Source organism: Gymnoscopelus microlampas (assembly GCF_963454915.1).
Source record: "Gymnoscopelus microlampas genome assembly, chromosome: 7".
Classification (NCBI taxonomy): domain Eukaryota; kingdom Metazoa; phylum Chordata; class Actinopteri; order Myctophiformes; family Myctophidae; genus Gymnoscopelus; species Gymnoscopelus microlampas.
Window position 1 is genome coordinate 35,127,010 of NC_139944.1, and position 16,933 is coordinate 35,143,942.

At 39.2% G+C, this 16,933-nt stretch overlaps 1 protein-coding gene across 1 annotated transcript in view; it reads left to right on the forward strand.

Annotated features, from left to right (window-relative positions):
• The first annotated feature begins 4,760 nt into the window (after positions 1-4,760).
• LOC311049737 (immunoglobulin-like and fibronectin type III domain-containing protein 1) overlaps positions 4,761-16,933 on the forward strand; it is a 30,042-nt gene continuing 17,869 nt past the window's right edge. The window contains exons 1-3 of the mRNA XM_084063548.1: positions 4,761-4,906; positions 10,753-10,838; positions 13,269-13,304. Coding sequence (XP_083919674.1) covers positions 10,790-10,838; positions 13,269-13,304 — 85 coding nt within the window. The 5' untranslated portion in view covers positions 4,761-4,906; positions 10,753-10,789. The remainder of the gene's footprint in view (positions 4,907-10,752; positions 10,839-13,268; positions 13,305-16,933) is intronic.

A 16,933-nucleotide genomic window follows, 5' to 3' on the forward strand; every position in this document is an offset into this window, starting at 1 on the left:
TTTGGCTAGTTGTTGTTAATTGTGTAAAGATCAAAATCTTGGTGTAATGTTGCTGGCTAAGGATTACCAAAGTCATATTGTGCTCATCCATGCATGCAAAAACAACTTACGCACCAGAGTTCAGATTCAGTTATTTTTCATTATAAAAAATGTATGAGGCAATAACTGAACCTTTAATTAAAAAAAATAAGACGAAGTTCATATTAACCATCAAACATGTTTCAAGCATGTCACACAACTGCCACAGGAACATGGAGTGACATCAAAATGACCAAAGGCAGTAGGTTACTATGGAAATAGAATTCTTTGTTGAAACAAGATCTAGGGGAACAGACTCAGGTGTAAGTCAACAAATGAACAAATGGGTTATGAATATTAAATAATGGATAGACACTGACGGAAAATGAAGTGAAATTGAGACAGGGAGCCAGGCAGGTTCAGAGTGAATTATGAGCCTTGACATTAGAAACAGATGCAGACACTTATAAGGAGCCAGTTGGAAAGGAATTTGGAGGCAACTGAGACATCATTGTACACAGGTTGGTCATGACTGGAGGCTTTAGACAGGATAATTCAGAGAGCAAATGCCACGTGTGAGAATCCTCCAGTCCTTCAGCTATGGAACACCAATTTTGAATTTCAGAAAACAGATCATTACAGGAAGAAACCAACGTCAGTGGCACAAACTATCCCGGAGCCACCTTGGAATCGTAAAACAGAATCAAACATGCAACCCGATCAACCTCTTATTCTCTGGCCAGAATGAGATGAGAGCATCCATCAAAGGTGCTGAAAAGAACATGGCTCTACAGTGTTTGCTGACACTGATAATCTCAAGAAGTGGGCCAACAACACTAATAAATATCTCAAGGTAAGACAGATAGCATTCCATTAAAGACAGTTGCATACAGTAATACCATCGTCAAATTATAATTATAACTACATGAGCCAAATCAATTACTAAGACAATTACCTAACAGTCAATATGTTTTTTCAAACTTTTTGATGTCTGCATACTTTAACTGAAACCTTGGCATGTTTTCCTTGATTTAACCAGTTTAACACTATTCCATTATTAGTTGTATTGATATGAACTCAAAATAGTGCATGTTAGTTCAGTCTATATACTCTGATATAATCAAATAGAACAGTTAAAGACAGTTTACTTGTAATATTTCTATTTCAAAATGGTTAAATACTTTAGTGTTGCAACATACAGAAGAGGACAGAGCATTATACTGCGTAAATGGTAAATGGTAAATGGTGCATTTATATATGATTGTCTGTGAAGTATATAATAAACTCAGTATAGAACACATCAAAGAAAAAAAAAAGAAAAAAATCAGGCACTACATAGTTTTGTTTACTACCTTTTATTCCAATATAAAATAATAACAATTTCGTATTATGTTTTATTCAAGCACATACTTTACATTTAAGAAGTTATGTCTGCTTTATTTCCCATAAGAGACACAGCAATAACAATTGGAATATTGTGCAATTTGTGTCTAAAATATCTCCAAAATACTGTTCGAGTTCAAGAGTTCAGGACTCAAATGGGTAATTTGACAGCATAAAAACACAATAAGCACAACAAATACCGTACTAAATACTGAGTTCTCCTCAGTTTTTGTACCCCGATCAGATCTCCCAACTGCCCCCAGTGAGTATCATTTTTTATCAACCTTTATTTATACAGGGTAGGTTATCTGATCATAAAGATAAAAAGCACAGTCGCACACAGTAGCTCCCTTAAGTGCAATTTATTGGTACATCTGTTTCAAGCATGCTTGAAAGCACAGGCTTAATGTCACTACTGTTGTATTTAACGATAAATTGCACTTAAGGGTGCAGATCTTTTTTTATCTTTTATGATTGTCTTTTATGATGGTCCAGCACCTGCTTTGTAGATGTGTGTAACCACTATCAGTGGTTCTCAAAGTGGGGTCTGGGGACCCCCATGGGTCCTTCAAAGGGTTCCCCAACTCTCTGGCATCCACATTTTGTTTGTAATACAAAATGACTATTCTTTTTTGTCAGGGCTGGTATGATAGACTTTAATGGTTTTATAGCATCACAATCAGTTTAATCTCTTTAACCCTGTTTTATACTACGGCTATAAAAAAGCAGATGTACAAATCACAACGCATTGTGACATGCTGTAAGCTTGTAGATCTGCTATTTTTTTGTTTTCTTAATATCCTATCTCAAAATTTTGAATAATTTAGACAATGTTTAACACAAATCTTCTCTTCTGAAAAGTCCCTGGCACAAAATATTTTCAGATGGGGGTCCGCGGCCAAATACAAAATGTTTGAGAACAACTGCTGTAGGTTGACTGAGAACACATGCTCTTTTACAGTAAAGCCCTGTCACTCACATGCATTTCTTTTTGGTGTAGTAGGAATACCAAGCACCCGGAGGAAACCCATGTGAACACTTGGAGAACATACTCCAAACAGAAAACACCCTGTCCCATTCAAAACAAGGACCTTCTTGCTGTGAGGCCACAATGCTAACCACTGTCACTGTAAAATGTAGCCATGAGAATGTAGTCTACCAGTTAACCGGTTAGACAGTTTATATAGTGTATGTACAGGCATGTATACAGTATTCTTACCAGTTACAGGAGCTGCATGACATGTACTGTAAACAACTAATGTAATGCTGTATCAGATATTCTGCACATATCATTAATCAATAATCAAAATCTTCATTCCCATTTCCAAAGTGACAATTAATAAGCACAGACTGGATATTGTCTCACGGCTTTTAAATCACCAATGACTGCATAATAATTGAACCGATACGTAATCTATTCTGGAAGCACTCAAGAGTGACCTGCGGAAAAATGATACCCAAAAGGGTATTTCTCAAAGTGTGACAGATTTATGATCGTTACTGTGGCTGAATGCAAAGTTTACCCTTTTTAACTGCTTGGGCAAGTATGGTACTTGGGACTGACGCGAGTTAGGAAAACACTGTTGGGGGCCATTCATTCCTGTCTCTTCAAGGTACTGTGCAGTTTGGCTCTCGAGTGCTGTGGTGTGGTTGAAGCTTTTATTATTATGCATGCTGCCTCTTTGCCAGCAGTATTACAGACACATCATATTTACTGGTAATGTGATCATATCAGTTTTATTTATATAAAAAAACTTAGCACATAACATTGGAATGCATGAACACTTGAGGTGTGAAATCCTGAATTTAACCTCTAAACTCTAACCTTAACCCTAACGCTGGATAAATGGATTAGTAAGTTGATGGCCGACTGTGAATGAGGGCACCATGTGCGTGTAGTACTGCTTGGTATGTTGTTGGGCATGCGAGATATAAACACGGCCTGGTCCTATTGGTCCATGCCATTTGTTCCCGTGTTCATAGGGACAAGAAAAGCTCTCACCAGGAGCCATGGATCCTGCCAAGTGACACAAAGAGCGACACAATACACCATACACCTTCATATGACTTCCCTGTTTCAGCTGTTACACAGAGAGGCCATTGCCATTTGCTGTGTCTTAATATAACAACTCCTATCTGGCAAAAATTATTAGACAAAAGACGTAATAGAGCCACAGGAATATTTAATTGATAAACCAATATAATGACATTATAAAACACAGTCCATTTGATGCCACTTCACCTCAACTTTTTACAGGTACTGCATGTATGCCACACTGTTCCCTGGTCCTGACAAATGAACATTTTGATGATGACGATGATGATGCTAATAATAAAGTTATTATAAATATTGACCTCTATGGAACAAATGATGTTGTCAATTACAGTTAACAAGATGTTGATTAATACGCTGTATGCAGCACATGTAAGGGATTTATTACCTCAACTAAACCTAATAATGGCAGTGTCATAGTTACAATTCGTCACTCAATTGTATTTCATACTAATGCAGCTCCTCTATTTCAAGTCTTCACTGCAGTGTAGGTTTTAATAAGACAGCGAGTGAGATGGTGAATTATTCATTTTATTTGAGCTGCCCTAAATAATAAAGTGCATTGTTCAACATATGCCTTATTGTGTCATGTATTACAATTCATACATCATTTTTTATGATGCAACTAAAATGTGTTGTAACAACAAAACAGCTTGGTTTTACTCATTTTATTTGCATTTTGTTTCCATGGGCAATCAACTACAGCACAAAAGGATACATAGTGTACAGCAGGGGTGCCCACACGTTATTGACTTGAGAACTACTTTTAAAATGAACAAGATCTACCGACCAAAAAAACTATTATAATAATTATTAAAAGTGGCGCTGGCATTACACATTAGACAAACACACTTGGAATGGGACATAGCGTGAAAAAAGACATCCTCCCATTCTGTATGGAAGTGGTGGGTTTTCGGGTTCTTTGCCACACCCATTCTTATATAACTTTGTAAATGCTACTGATGTTTGCGCGCAACACTCATGAAAACAACAAAGTCACATTTAGACTTGGTGCATGGGCATGCCCACATCAAGCACATGCTTTCTGTTCATTGGTGTCATCACGTGTGCTTTATGGGAACAAATGATCGGCCGCTACAACAGTCTAGTTCTTTAGACCGTATTTTAACCCCTCCACCCTGTAACCCCTCCACCCTGTATTTGACCCCCTCCTCACCCCCACCCCTATCCTTGATGGTGGTGCACCCCCCCCCCCCCTCCCTTACACCGCCCACCCAACCTCCAATGTGTTTGCAGTGACCACAAATACAAAAAAGCCTTAACTGTTTTCAGCAGTCACCGGGTCTAGGCAGCAAAGCAGGATCAGGCTCACAGATTGCGTGGAGGATTTATTACCTTGCCTGAAATTAGGAGCAAGGCACTCAAGTATCAGTGGTGCCAGACTTGCCGCCTGAAAGGAACAGAGCTGAGAGCACTGGGGACTGTATACAGGTAGGTTTGTCCTCCATTCCTCTATAAGAATGGGAGTGAAAAAGAGGGGGGTGGGAGCAAACAATATAAGTGTGTCAAAATTGTTTGTCAATAATGGATTTGTCCACAAGGAGGGCAAATGCAGCAGTATTACTGTACTGTATGTAGCAGCAGGTGCATGAGTGGGCTAGTAAACCAGTCAATCAAGTCTATTGCTGTAATAGATATGTAAGTGTACATTGTACATACACATTATATTATATGTTTTTCTTGTACATGTTTATTACATGTTTTTCCTGCTTGTTGTTTTGTGTCTTATAGTGTTTACTGTAGCTAGGTTTAGTTACAGAGAACAGTAGATTATAAATGTTTTAGTGATAAAGTGTGTGCCATAGAACAGTGGCTCTCAAAGTGGGGTCCAGGGACCCTCACGTTTCCTTGAGGGGGTTCCAAATGGACCCTTACAGATCTGTAACTCTGAGAGTGTACAAATGGAATCATACAATTATGGGGGTTCTTGAAATTAAAAGGTTTAAGAACCACTGCCTTAGAAGACCTGCTGATTTGGCAGCGGTGCATGCAATCAGTTTAGTTAGGCATGCAGGGTTCTCGGTTAGAATTTCACTGTGTGGAGTCTGTGAGGCTGGATCACAGCCGTGAGGTCATATAGCTGTGAGGTTGTAGGGTGCTAACTTTAGATGTAGGTGTCAAATCAATATGTGGCCCAAGATTTAGAGTATTCCCTAAAAGGAAATGGCTGTATTTAAAAAAAGAGGAAAAAAAGAGCATTTGGATTTCTCTCTCTACCCATCATATGTCCTAAATGTACGAATGTCTAGCTGTTGACCTGAAAGTAAACAACGTATCAACTAGACACATTTAGAGATGCAGCCATTTTAGTTGGGCTATTCGTACTGCGGTATACTGAAAGTCAACACACAGTCCCACTGAGGCACTGTCCGCTGTCGCATCACAACATACTGCTGTTCAATGCACCATGCCTTGTCTGTATGGCAGATGTTTTGAATGGCTGTGTCTGTAAGTGCTGCGACTAGAAGAGAAAAGGTGAAGGGGTTCAAACAGAACGTAGCATCAAACATGCACATCAATAGAAAAATGGCACGCTGCCCAGTATGATGTAGGTAAGTGTTTGGTTTCCCTCACATACTTCGTATGACATAATAATACATCAACTTGGCAGCTGTCTTCATTGAAATTAATGGCCAAATCCACCAAGAAGAAGCGCTATTAGCCCTCATTTTGTTGCTAAATAAGTGCTAAGGCCTTGTCATCAGAACCAGTTTTGTGTGAGTTATGCACAGCAGAAGATACATTCTGTCTTGTACACTCTGTTGGAGTCATTGACGTGCGGAGAATTGCAGTAAGGGACATTTGAGAACCCAGCAGATGCCATTTCAAGAGAACATGGTCAGTGGTGCAGTCATCTGTGCTGCTGGAGGGCTGAATTGCTCAAATGTCTAGCACTTGTAAGGCATTAAGCAAGATGTGTTTGTTCGCCGCTCTGCATCTCAGGCATCTTCAAAGGACCGCACAGGCACCTGATTCATTCTTTACTGTTATTTCATCATTTGAAAGGAGAAGCTGTCCTAGTGTGATATCCACTTTTGAAGCATAATGGTCTCACATCTAACATGCCGGTGTACTGTAGCCAGCAATCACAATTAAAATCCATCAGGTCATATCCTCATGCCATGCTCGAGTAATGAATGGAGTTATTAGCACGACACTGTATTCAGAACTCACAGTAGTCACGACGGGAAATGTATAGCAATTAAAACCTTTCCTGTAATGCTTGTCATCATACAAATAAAAAAGTAAAATAAAAAAAAGTAAATTTCCTCTGAGTCATTGTTACCCTTCTTCCATACAATATAATTGTGTGGACGGATCATAGTTCAGTGATATTAATGTCAACAGAAGCTCAAAAGAGAAAGACGGTATTTTAGAATGCATAATACCAGTAGAGACTGCAAATAGCCTAAACCCTCTAAAGGAATTACTTTGACTGAAAAAAAGAAGTGAAAAGAGAAAATAAATATTCTTTGACTGAAAAAAAGAAGAGAAAAGAGAAAATAAATATTCAACACTGCTCCCTGTCAATTTTCAATCAAACACTTTTCAAGACAGTCTGCCTTTTGTGTTGGAGAGTAATAATCACTTGCCAGTGGTGTCAGGCAGCCCACGTCCTGACAGCATATAATCATGTTATGAAGAATGGGTCTTATTACTCACTGCGACATAAATGTTTCCCTTTATAAGCTCTGCAGCACTTATTTGTGAAATCTTTGGGATAATGGCCAGTGCACATAATGTGGATATATTGACAGTGAATTTGTCCACACAGGCCCACAGCAGGTGTTAATTAAAACGGATGAGATTCGTCTGAGCTCCTCAACCAAGTGTAAAAGTAATGAGCTAATAACTAGTCTTTTCAGCTGCACTATTCAGTGGGAGGGAAGTACTGCGAGAAAACTGAAAGGCCCCCTGCCCAGACATCATCTCTTGTTGCAGGCTGATTTGCTCTTACCATATGTGTTAAGTAGTTCACTTTCAAGGTCTTGCCCTGAGCCAAGACCAGTGCCGGAGCCCAGTTCCTTTGGGGACATGGGCATAAGCATGTGTACAGCTAAAATTAAAACATCCCAATTTGAAGATGTGTCTGCGTGTATGATCACTACAACTCCCAGAGGACGTGAAAAGACTTTTAAAACACATGCACATTTTGAGGAGAAAAATTCATTCTTAACTAACACAATGCTGTGTAGTTGTAATTTCCGCATTTGATAGATATACATTACAGAATGTCTGTGTCCAATAGGCAAGGAAGCTTCCTATCACCTGGTACTTAAGTAGGAAAATTCCTTATGTATCTTACCGATAGCTGGGGCTAAGGTTGAGAGAATGATATAAATCATAAAAAAAACAGACAGATTCAGTCATTCAGCAAAAACAAAGAAAGTATTTTTTCTTCCTTTTCTTTACCGAATGGGTTCCCACTACTTCCCAGGTTGTCTTGAACCTAACTAGGATGTATATGCGTCCTAATGTAATGAGACAGTATGTGCACACAGCTAGATTTCCTAAAACAAATCAACAAAAACAACTACCTACAGTATAGGAAGCTTCCTTGTAAACTAAATAGAGCCATTGTATTTCACCTTCACAAAACCAGCATATGCATATTCAATTTACGATTTAGAACTTCCTAAATCAGTTGTGACACGTGCATTAAAAGTTTACAATAAGTAATGTATGTATTCTTTGCAGCACTGATCCGATGTTGTTTTCTCCAAATAACATAAATTGCAGAATTTTGGAAGTCTTTCAATCATGTATTTTTTTTTTTTTACGATATTAGTCCCCAAACTGTGCCTCGACATCCTAAACAGCCCATTTTAATCCAAGCAAAACATCCTCACACTCCTGCGTGCAACAATCGTTTAGTTAGGGTTAACATTTTGAGTCATGGCAGACTAAATACATGATGAATTCCCTATTCAAATTCAAATACTATTAGTAATGTCAATAAAACATTGTAAGAGATAAGCATGAGTGATGATTTCCATGCAACTATAACTATGCATAACAACAGATGGCCTAATGTGGTGATGCGATTTAAAGTCACTTCTTGATTCAAATGCAGGGATGCTAATACATTATCCTACATTTGCATTATTAAAAAATAATATATTGTTAATCATTCAGCATTTAATAGTATTTATATGAAGAAAAAACACACGCTGTAAGCAGTGCTAGTCACACAGAAGTAGTACAGTACTTACATTTTCACCCCTACTTCATTTTCTGAAAATGTAGAGGTATAAGAACAGAAAAAATAAATCATTGCTTTTCATAACCACGCCCACTTAAAAACAATCCAATGGGAGGTTAAAGACCCAGAACTTGAGTTGCATTAGGTCAAATTTTACAAGAACCATAAATACCAATGGTTTGAACTTCCATGAAGTGGTGAATGTGACCTCTCATATAAAGAGGCTAACACTTAAAATAGTTAAAAAGTCTCATGTTGTGGGGCGACCAGATAGCTGAACCCTTAAGGCACATGATACCACATGGGCAAAGAATGCCTTCTACAGCGTGACCCCGGATCGATTCCCGGCCGATCGGACCTTTGGCTGTGGGTCTTTCCCCTGCTCTCCACATTTCCTGTGTCTGTCTGAATAAAGAATGAAAACGCAAAAAAGTGTCATGTCAGGTTCTTCTATTCCTTAATTCTAATGCTGCAACTATCAATTATCTTTTTTATTATTCTATCGCATAAAAATCCAATCTGGATATCAATCAACAATGAGAAAAAAATCTAATTTATATCATAATTGACTAACTCAATTAGTGTGATTAACTACACAAGCCCTATTTTATATTTTGCCGTACAATGGTGTTGCACAAAAATAGCATTTTTTGTTTTGCTATTTTTGTTTGTGATTATTTTTCAATGAATCAATTAAATTGATAGTCCAATTAACTGTTGCACTCCTACTTCCAGTAGTTGACAATCTCTTTTAGATTATACCTGATGGGTGCTATATAGAATTCATTGTAACATGTTACTGCTAAGTAACATGTTACCATTTCATTTCAATTCAAAATTGCACTTTTGTACACTAGCAATATTACTCCAACTTACTGCGCAAATATGTTTTTTTGATAACACTGCAGCACTTTCAGATAGAAAATGGTTGTTTACTTTGTCTTGACAATGTTGCCCTTAAGGTGTTGTCCTTGTTTCCAGTTCAGTCGTATAAAAGCAGCCAATCTTTCAATCTGACACAATTCCATTAAACCCCCCAAGATTAACTTTGCCAGCCTCCCACTGGAATCAAGACAGGGCATGGCTATAGGGAATGTGTGGGAGTGGTGAAATCATACAGACAGTTATTGTGTTATCTCATTTCTTTAAAAAATCTTTGCTGGGGATTTTGTTGTTTGTCTTGAGTACGTTTTTTTAACCCAGACCCCAGGGTAAGAAACACATTATATGTATGAACCTAATCAGTCAAGTAGTTATTTTGACTATGATGTTGTAACACTATCATACAGTGCTACAGATCAACTGAAAAGTAATAGCACTGCTATTTGCATTTGAGACAACCTCTACACGTCTCTCAGCCAAATGGAAACGTGATCACATTCCTAAAGTGGGCATTCGTCCAGTATTTGGGTTCAAGGCAGACAGACAAATGGCACCAGATGCTGCCTCTTACTGACCGATTAGGGAAACTACACCGGAGAAACAGAGTGACATCAATGCTTTACCATCTGTAAAAATAAAAATATCACATGAGCATCTGGAATGAATAGTTGTCAGATTGCTAAGTGGTTCCCAACCTGTGGGCCGTGAGGATATTGCAAGTGGGTTGACTGGGTTCCCAAATAATTGGCAAAACTCTAAGACTCTATTGATGATATAACACCAACATAAAATAAATACAACTTTCCAAAATTAGTTTTCATTGTGATACCGATAAATAGTACGCTGTTAGTTCCATTGATATAAACCTGAATACAAAGCTTGATTGATTATTAAAATAAACATGCATCTGACCACTTATCACAACAGTCAACAAGCAGCTGATTACTGTACGTGGACAGATGGGTGGGCCATGAACATTTTTATGATTTTCAAGTGGGCCCTGATCAGGAAACGTCTGGGAACGACTGCAATAGATTTGTTATAGTAATACTTTGAGAGCAAGCTTATTACAAGCTTTAAAATCCATAATAAAAAAAGAACAAATCAGATTCTTAATCTTTTCTGATGATGTTATTCATACATGCATATTCTAATAGAAATATCTTCTTTCACCTTTCTTGGCACACTACAGGGCTTTGTGAGTCAGCAGAGCTCAAGAGGATACCAAGATGTGGAAAAGGTCAAAGATCTCCGACCAAACTGCCGCAGGGCAGGCGGGTAAGTGAAGCATGGCGGCTGTCCTCTCTGGCTCTGTCAATCAAGGGTGGGGTGAGGCTGTCATGACACACACTTATAGTGCACACAACATACACAGAAGATATATTTAAAAAAGTGTAAATTGTGAGTACATTGATTGATTGCGAAAAGTGTCTTGAAACCACACATTTCTTTCAAGTAACTTCATAACCAAGATTTTTCATCGAGTTTGGTAGAGCACCAACCACCTCTGCAAGCCACTTGAAGACAATCGTCACCATTTGTTTTGTGTCAAGTGAAAGCCAATTTAAGAATAATGAATCTTCAAAACCCCTCCCAGAAGATAATTTATAATGACCTCAAGACAACACTTTTTTTTTGCCAATTTCCCCCACACGTGTAGTCCGTCACTACTAACCACTACAGCTGGGAATGTTGGAGGGTGTACATAAGCTCTTTTCACCTGATCTAGTTCTTCTACCGGCAGAACAGACACCCTTGCCAACCTGTAGGAGGCACTAGTGCAGTGACAGATCCCCTCCCTGACCAGCTTCCCAACCTTGAATGCAGCCAATTATGTTTGTTGAGTGCCCGGCCAAGCCGGAGGCACAATGGAGGATTCACTTGAATGAAGTGTAACTGCTGTTGAAGAAGAGCAAGATCAAATTCGTACAACAAGAACGATAAAACATGACAAAGAGAGACTCATCCTGAATATCACCTCAAGATTCTGTATGAAGATATATCAACTATATATTGAAATGACAAGTGAAAAACTTTTTTTTTCCAGAACCCCCATTTATAATGACCTCAAGAAAAACAAAATGCAGGGAAAACAAACAAAACATTTTGATGTGGTTGGAGGCACAAACCAGTTTTTTCTCTATTTTTCTCCCTAATTTAATTGGCATGCCAATTCCCCCCCATGTGTATATCTGCATCATTGCCAACCCCTTGAGTTGGTGCTGAGGGAGGGTGTAGACAACCACGTGCTGCTACTTTTCACCTGACAGAGGGAGTAACGGAGGAAAACATACTTCCCAATTCTGCCTGCTGCTAAACAGGTGCCCTGACCAACCCTGTATAGGAGTCGTTACTGCAGTGACAGAGAATGTCCTCCCCTGCTGGGCTGGCTTCCCATCCATGAACTAGGCCAATTGTGTTCGTTGTAACACACAGCCATGCTGGGTGCAGCGTGGAGGAGTTGATTTATTCTAGTCTAATTAGCTTACTGCATCGACAGTTAATTTAGTTTTACATTTTCCACTTGCTTCATATAACCCTCCTATCCCATCCCAGGCTCGCTGGGGAATGTTGAAGCGAAAAGTGGTTAGAAGTGGGCTGTATTGGCCAGAGCCATTAGTGACGGAGGGGTGCTCACATCAATAGTGTGCACGTGAAAATACTCTGTAAAACAAACATGGCGACTCCAGCAGGACACCAGCAAAAAATATTTTGTGCAGTACACATACCTTAGGTAATGTTTTAATACAATTCTCTGCCATTTTTACTGACATGAAACAAGTTGGAAATTCTAAAAATTTGATTAGCAAAATGTTATAATAAATTATTATTGCAGTAAGATAATTTGACTATAATATCTTGAAGCCTGGAATGTCTATAAGGAAGAAACGATTGCTTGTGGCTCATCACAAAAATCACCAATGAAGAGATGCAAGACCCCCCCCCCCCCCCCTCCTGATGAACAAGTGGAGTGCACCACCGTCACAATTCAGATGACTCTGTGGACAATGACTAAAGGCCTTAAGGATCTTATACCACCAATCACCACCGTCTCATCCCCGGTTGCACAAAATGCACATCTAACACAAGACATATTTTGTCTGTTTGTCTGTTTGTTTACTGTGACTGTGATTTGTCTGATGTCTTTCCAACGTTTCAAGTCTACTGTGTATTATCCGTAAATGTGTAAAAATAGGTTTGTGTGTACTGTACTACAGTGGTTCTCAAAGTGGGGCCCGGGGACCCCCAGAGGTCCTTGGGGGGGTTCCAGGGGGTCCCCAGCAAACAAAAGCAGTTAACATAGCATCACAATCATTCTAACCACTTAAATACGTTGGCTATTAAAAAATAGAAGATGTACAAGCTCACAGCGCGTCACTTCTCACCACGCTGTGAGCTTGTACATCTGCTATTTAAAAAAAAAAAGAAAATATATCTACATTTTTTAACAATTTTGAATTTTTTCAACACAAATCCTCTCTTCTGGGGAACCCTGGCACAGAACATTTTCAGATGGGGGTCCGCGGCCAGATACATATCAATTTGGAGGTCCTTGACACAACAAAAAACCTTAAGAGCCACTGCTGTACTGTATGTGTCTTTGTGTCCATAATCCTGTCAAAGTTCCTAAGCTACCGTGGTGCTTTTGTCAGGATTAATATTTTCCTGTCCTGTTTCCTCTCCTGCCGTCATGTTGCGTGTGTTAAGTCGACGCGTCTGACGGAGCGTACCCCGAAGAAAGAGGTATGGGAACAGAAAAACAAACAAACAAAACGAAACAACAATCATTTTACATCTCATTTAAAAATGCATGCTTCTTTGGTGGCTGCGTTGCATGAATGATGGATTATATGCTTTCCATCATTTTTGAAAGTGGTCATCTGGAATAGATGACTACACTTTCAGCTTCACAACAGATGCATCTGTTTGTGACATGTTCCAACAAAGTTGTAATTACAGCAGTGAAAGCTGTAAGCAGAGGATACAGTGGCCGATTGCCACAATGTATTCACCCCTGTAGTTCAATGGGAAAATGCCTCTGGATTGCAGCGTTCACATTCTCTGTGATTTTCCCCTTGCCTTGGCACAGTTCAGTCTATTTGTCTAGGCCATGACTGACATGGCTACTTTGAATTATTTCTCGCACGCACGCGCACACACACACACACACACACACACACACACACACACACACACACACACACACACACACACACACACACACACACACACACACACACACACACACACACACACACACACACACACACACACACACACACACACACACACGATAGCTCTGTTGGGTTAACTTAGGAGCTTTCTGGGACATATTTTTTTATGCTTTGGTGAAACGAGAGCTGTGGCCATCCTCTTGACATTCTAAGTTTAGCGTATTGGTCCTTTCAAGCTAGGTGCTTTGCTACATCTTTTGCTCTCTTGAGGCATTTTAATGCCTGAAGTTTATTCTTTCACCACTGAGATGATCAACGACAAGATCCTAGAAGACGTTCTTTTCCTACGTTCGAATAAACAATATGGACTGTAGGCTGCCTCTATACTGTAGATTAGAAGCTGTCTTTCAATTTGTCTGTATTTGATAAAAGCCATGGACTAATGTGACACTCTTCTATTTTTGTTACAATGTTGAGGAGCTGAAACCCCCACATCCTCTTATTCCTGTATGGGATATAAAAGAAACAACAATCATTTTACATAATTGAAAATGGCATGCTTCTTTGAAATAATCCTGAATCTAGAATCTTCCCTCAGACATCAATAAGTGAACCCCCGCCTCCACTCCAAGTTTCAATTCTCTTTGGTTGAGTTTGAACTCAGTGGGTGGCCGAGGTTCAACTCTGGGTGGCCAAACAGTGAGTGGCCATCTGGCCCAGTTTCAACTCAGTGAGTGCCTCTGAGTCTCAACTCTGGAGGGATAGCGAGTGCATTCTCCGGCAGCGGCATCAGACGTGGCGTTGCCGGCAACTCACTCCTTCTGCAACTCTGGGTGGCCAAATATCCTCTTGTTGAGCAGCCAAGTTTCAACTCATGTAGCTACATTTTTTAGCTACATCTTCAACTTGCTATTAGTTTAATCTAGCTAAAGTTTAAAGGAGTAGTTCACCCAGAAAAGGACTTATTTTCTATCAATTACACACCCTATGAAGCATTGAATTCATGGATATTTTTCGTTTTTTGTCGCATTCCTAAACCAATAATTTGATTACCGGCGGAAAGATGCTAATGTATCCGGTAGGAGACTCAAAGGAGACTCTTTGAGTTTCCTACCGGAGAGACCGCCGGTCATCAAATTATTGGCTTAGGAATGTGACAAAAACAAAAAACTCCATGAATTCAATGCTTCATGGGGTGTGTAATTGATAGAAAACTAGAAAAAGTGCTATTGTGGCCTCCTGGTTGCGCTATAATAGGCCAATGTGAAAAGGGTGTTGTTAAAAACATTTGTTTTGCTAAATTAGACCTGCTGGTGGCGCTATAACAGTTAAAGGGTGGCATTTGTTCCTCAACATAGTGTGAATGTGCGTGCAAAGTTTGACCGCAATCGGACGGTGCGTTCATGATTTGCAGAATTTTGTTCAAAACAAGCCAATAATGCAAACTTTAGATGTCAATCTTAGCCAATCTGGATGGAATATGAAAAATCAAACACATCCGTCTTGATCAAATGACTATAGAGATCATGTGTACCGATTTGCGTGAAATTTGGATAAATTTGGAAGGAGTAATATAAAATAATGTGTTTTACAAACATAAGTCGGCCTCCTGGGCTATAAAAGGCAGATGTGAAAAATGCAGGGCAAAGGTTTTTCCTTGACCTCTAGGGAGCGTGCATACATACAAAGTCTTACACAGATCGGTGCAGTTATAGGTAAAAACACAAATCGGCCTGTTATAGCGCCACCATGAGGCTGATTGAACATTTTCAATTTCCCTTGATTTCCCAATCATTTGTAACAAATGTGGCTGAACTGTACTGAACTGAACTGCTTTTAGGGGTGTATACAACCGATATAATCAAAGAAGAACTATGATTATATCACTCTACCATCGATCCTATACTACTATAATATTCTTTGCCATGTAGTAGCATATTTTACAGGGTCCTGATCATTTGATGGCAGTATAACAGGTAAAGTGCAGAAGAAACTGCTTGTGTGGTTTGTGTTCATAAGTGATCTACATAGGAAGTTACGTCTCGTGTGTCTTAGAGCTGTTGATGTACTGAGTATCCACAAACCCTGTACAATACAGAAATCCAGGTCCAGCAGGTGTAGTTTATGTTTAACCTTTATATACAGATTCCTCACAATGCATTGGGACCCTAAAGCAGTCAGCTTACTCCTATAAGGGTAGGCTGCCGATCTGGAGCAAGCAGATATACAGCCTAGGCAGTTTTATGACCAGGCAGTTCCACCGCCCAGACCGAAATAACCACATTATGGTCCAAAGAGTATCAGGTTAGTGCAAAGTCAAAACCGGAAGATGAAAACCATGGACCATCAGTTTGCAATTGATCCATATTTCACATAACCCTGTGATTGTGGTGACTTTTTATACTTGCAAACAAGGCAGTTGCGCCGACAAAAGAGAGCTTGAGTCGCGGTGTGATGGCCACACCTAAAGACTTGAGTTGCATACAGACAGGATGGGATTCAGTGATAAACTATTAGGACAATGCACATAGTACTTGACAATAAAATTAAATAAGACTATTTTGAATTGACAATGTCCGCATCTAGAAATGTTATGAAATGGATTTGTACCGAACATCGTTAAAAAACGTAACGATTAAAACATTAACCATTGTAAATGGTAAACTCCATGGCCTATTTCTCACCTACAATGTTATCAGAAACACAGTATATCTGCTTGTGTTCCAGGTCAGTAGCATCCCCCTAGCCTAGATTTTGAGGATAAAACCTGAGATTTTGTGTATGCACCAAAGGCATTAAATCTTTGAATCTTGCCAGTGTACTGAGCCCTACAGTATAACACCCAGTAGGACAAAAGTATTCAGTTGGCAGTCAGTCAGTAATATCCTGTTTTTCAAGTATCATTGCAGTTTATCATGGTACACTTGATCAAAGTGTACCTGTTCCTGATATTGTGTTCATTATTGTTATATCCCAGTATAAGAGTAAAATTATTGGGTTCCGGCTCCTCAACAATAAAAACTGAAAATAAAATAAATAAATAAAATAAATACGGTAAATAGAAATAGTAGTGATATATATATATATGCATACTGTACATATATATATATATATATGCATGTGTGTGTGTTTGTGTGTGTAAATAGAAATAGCAGTAAAATACGTCTGTGTGTGTGTGTGTGTGTGTGTGTGTGTGTG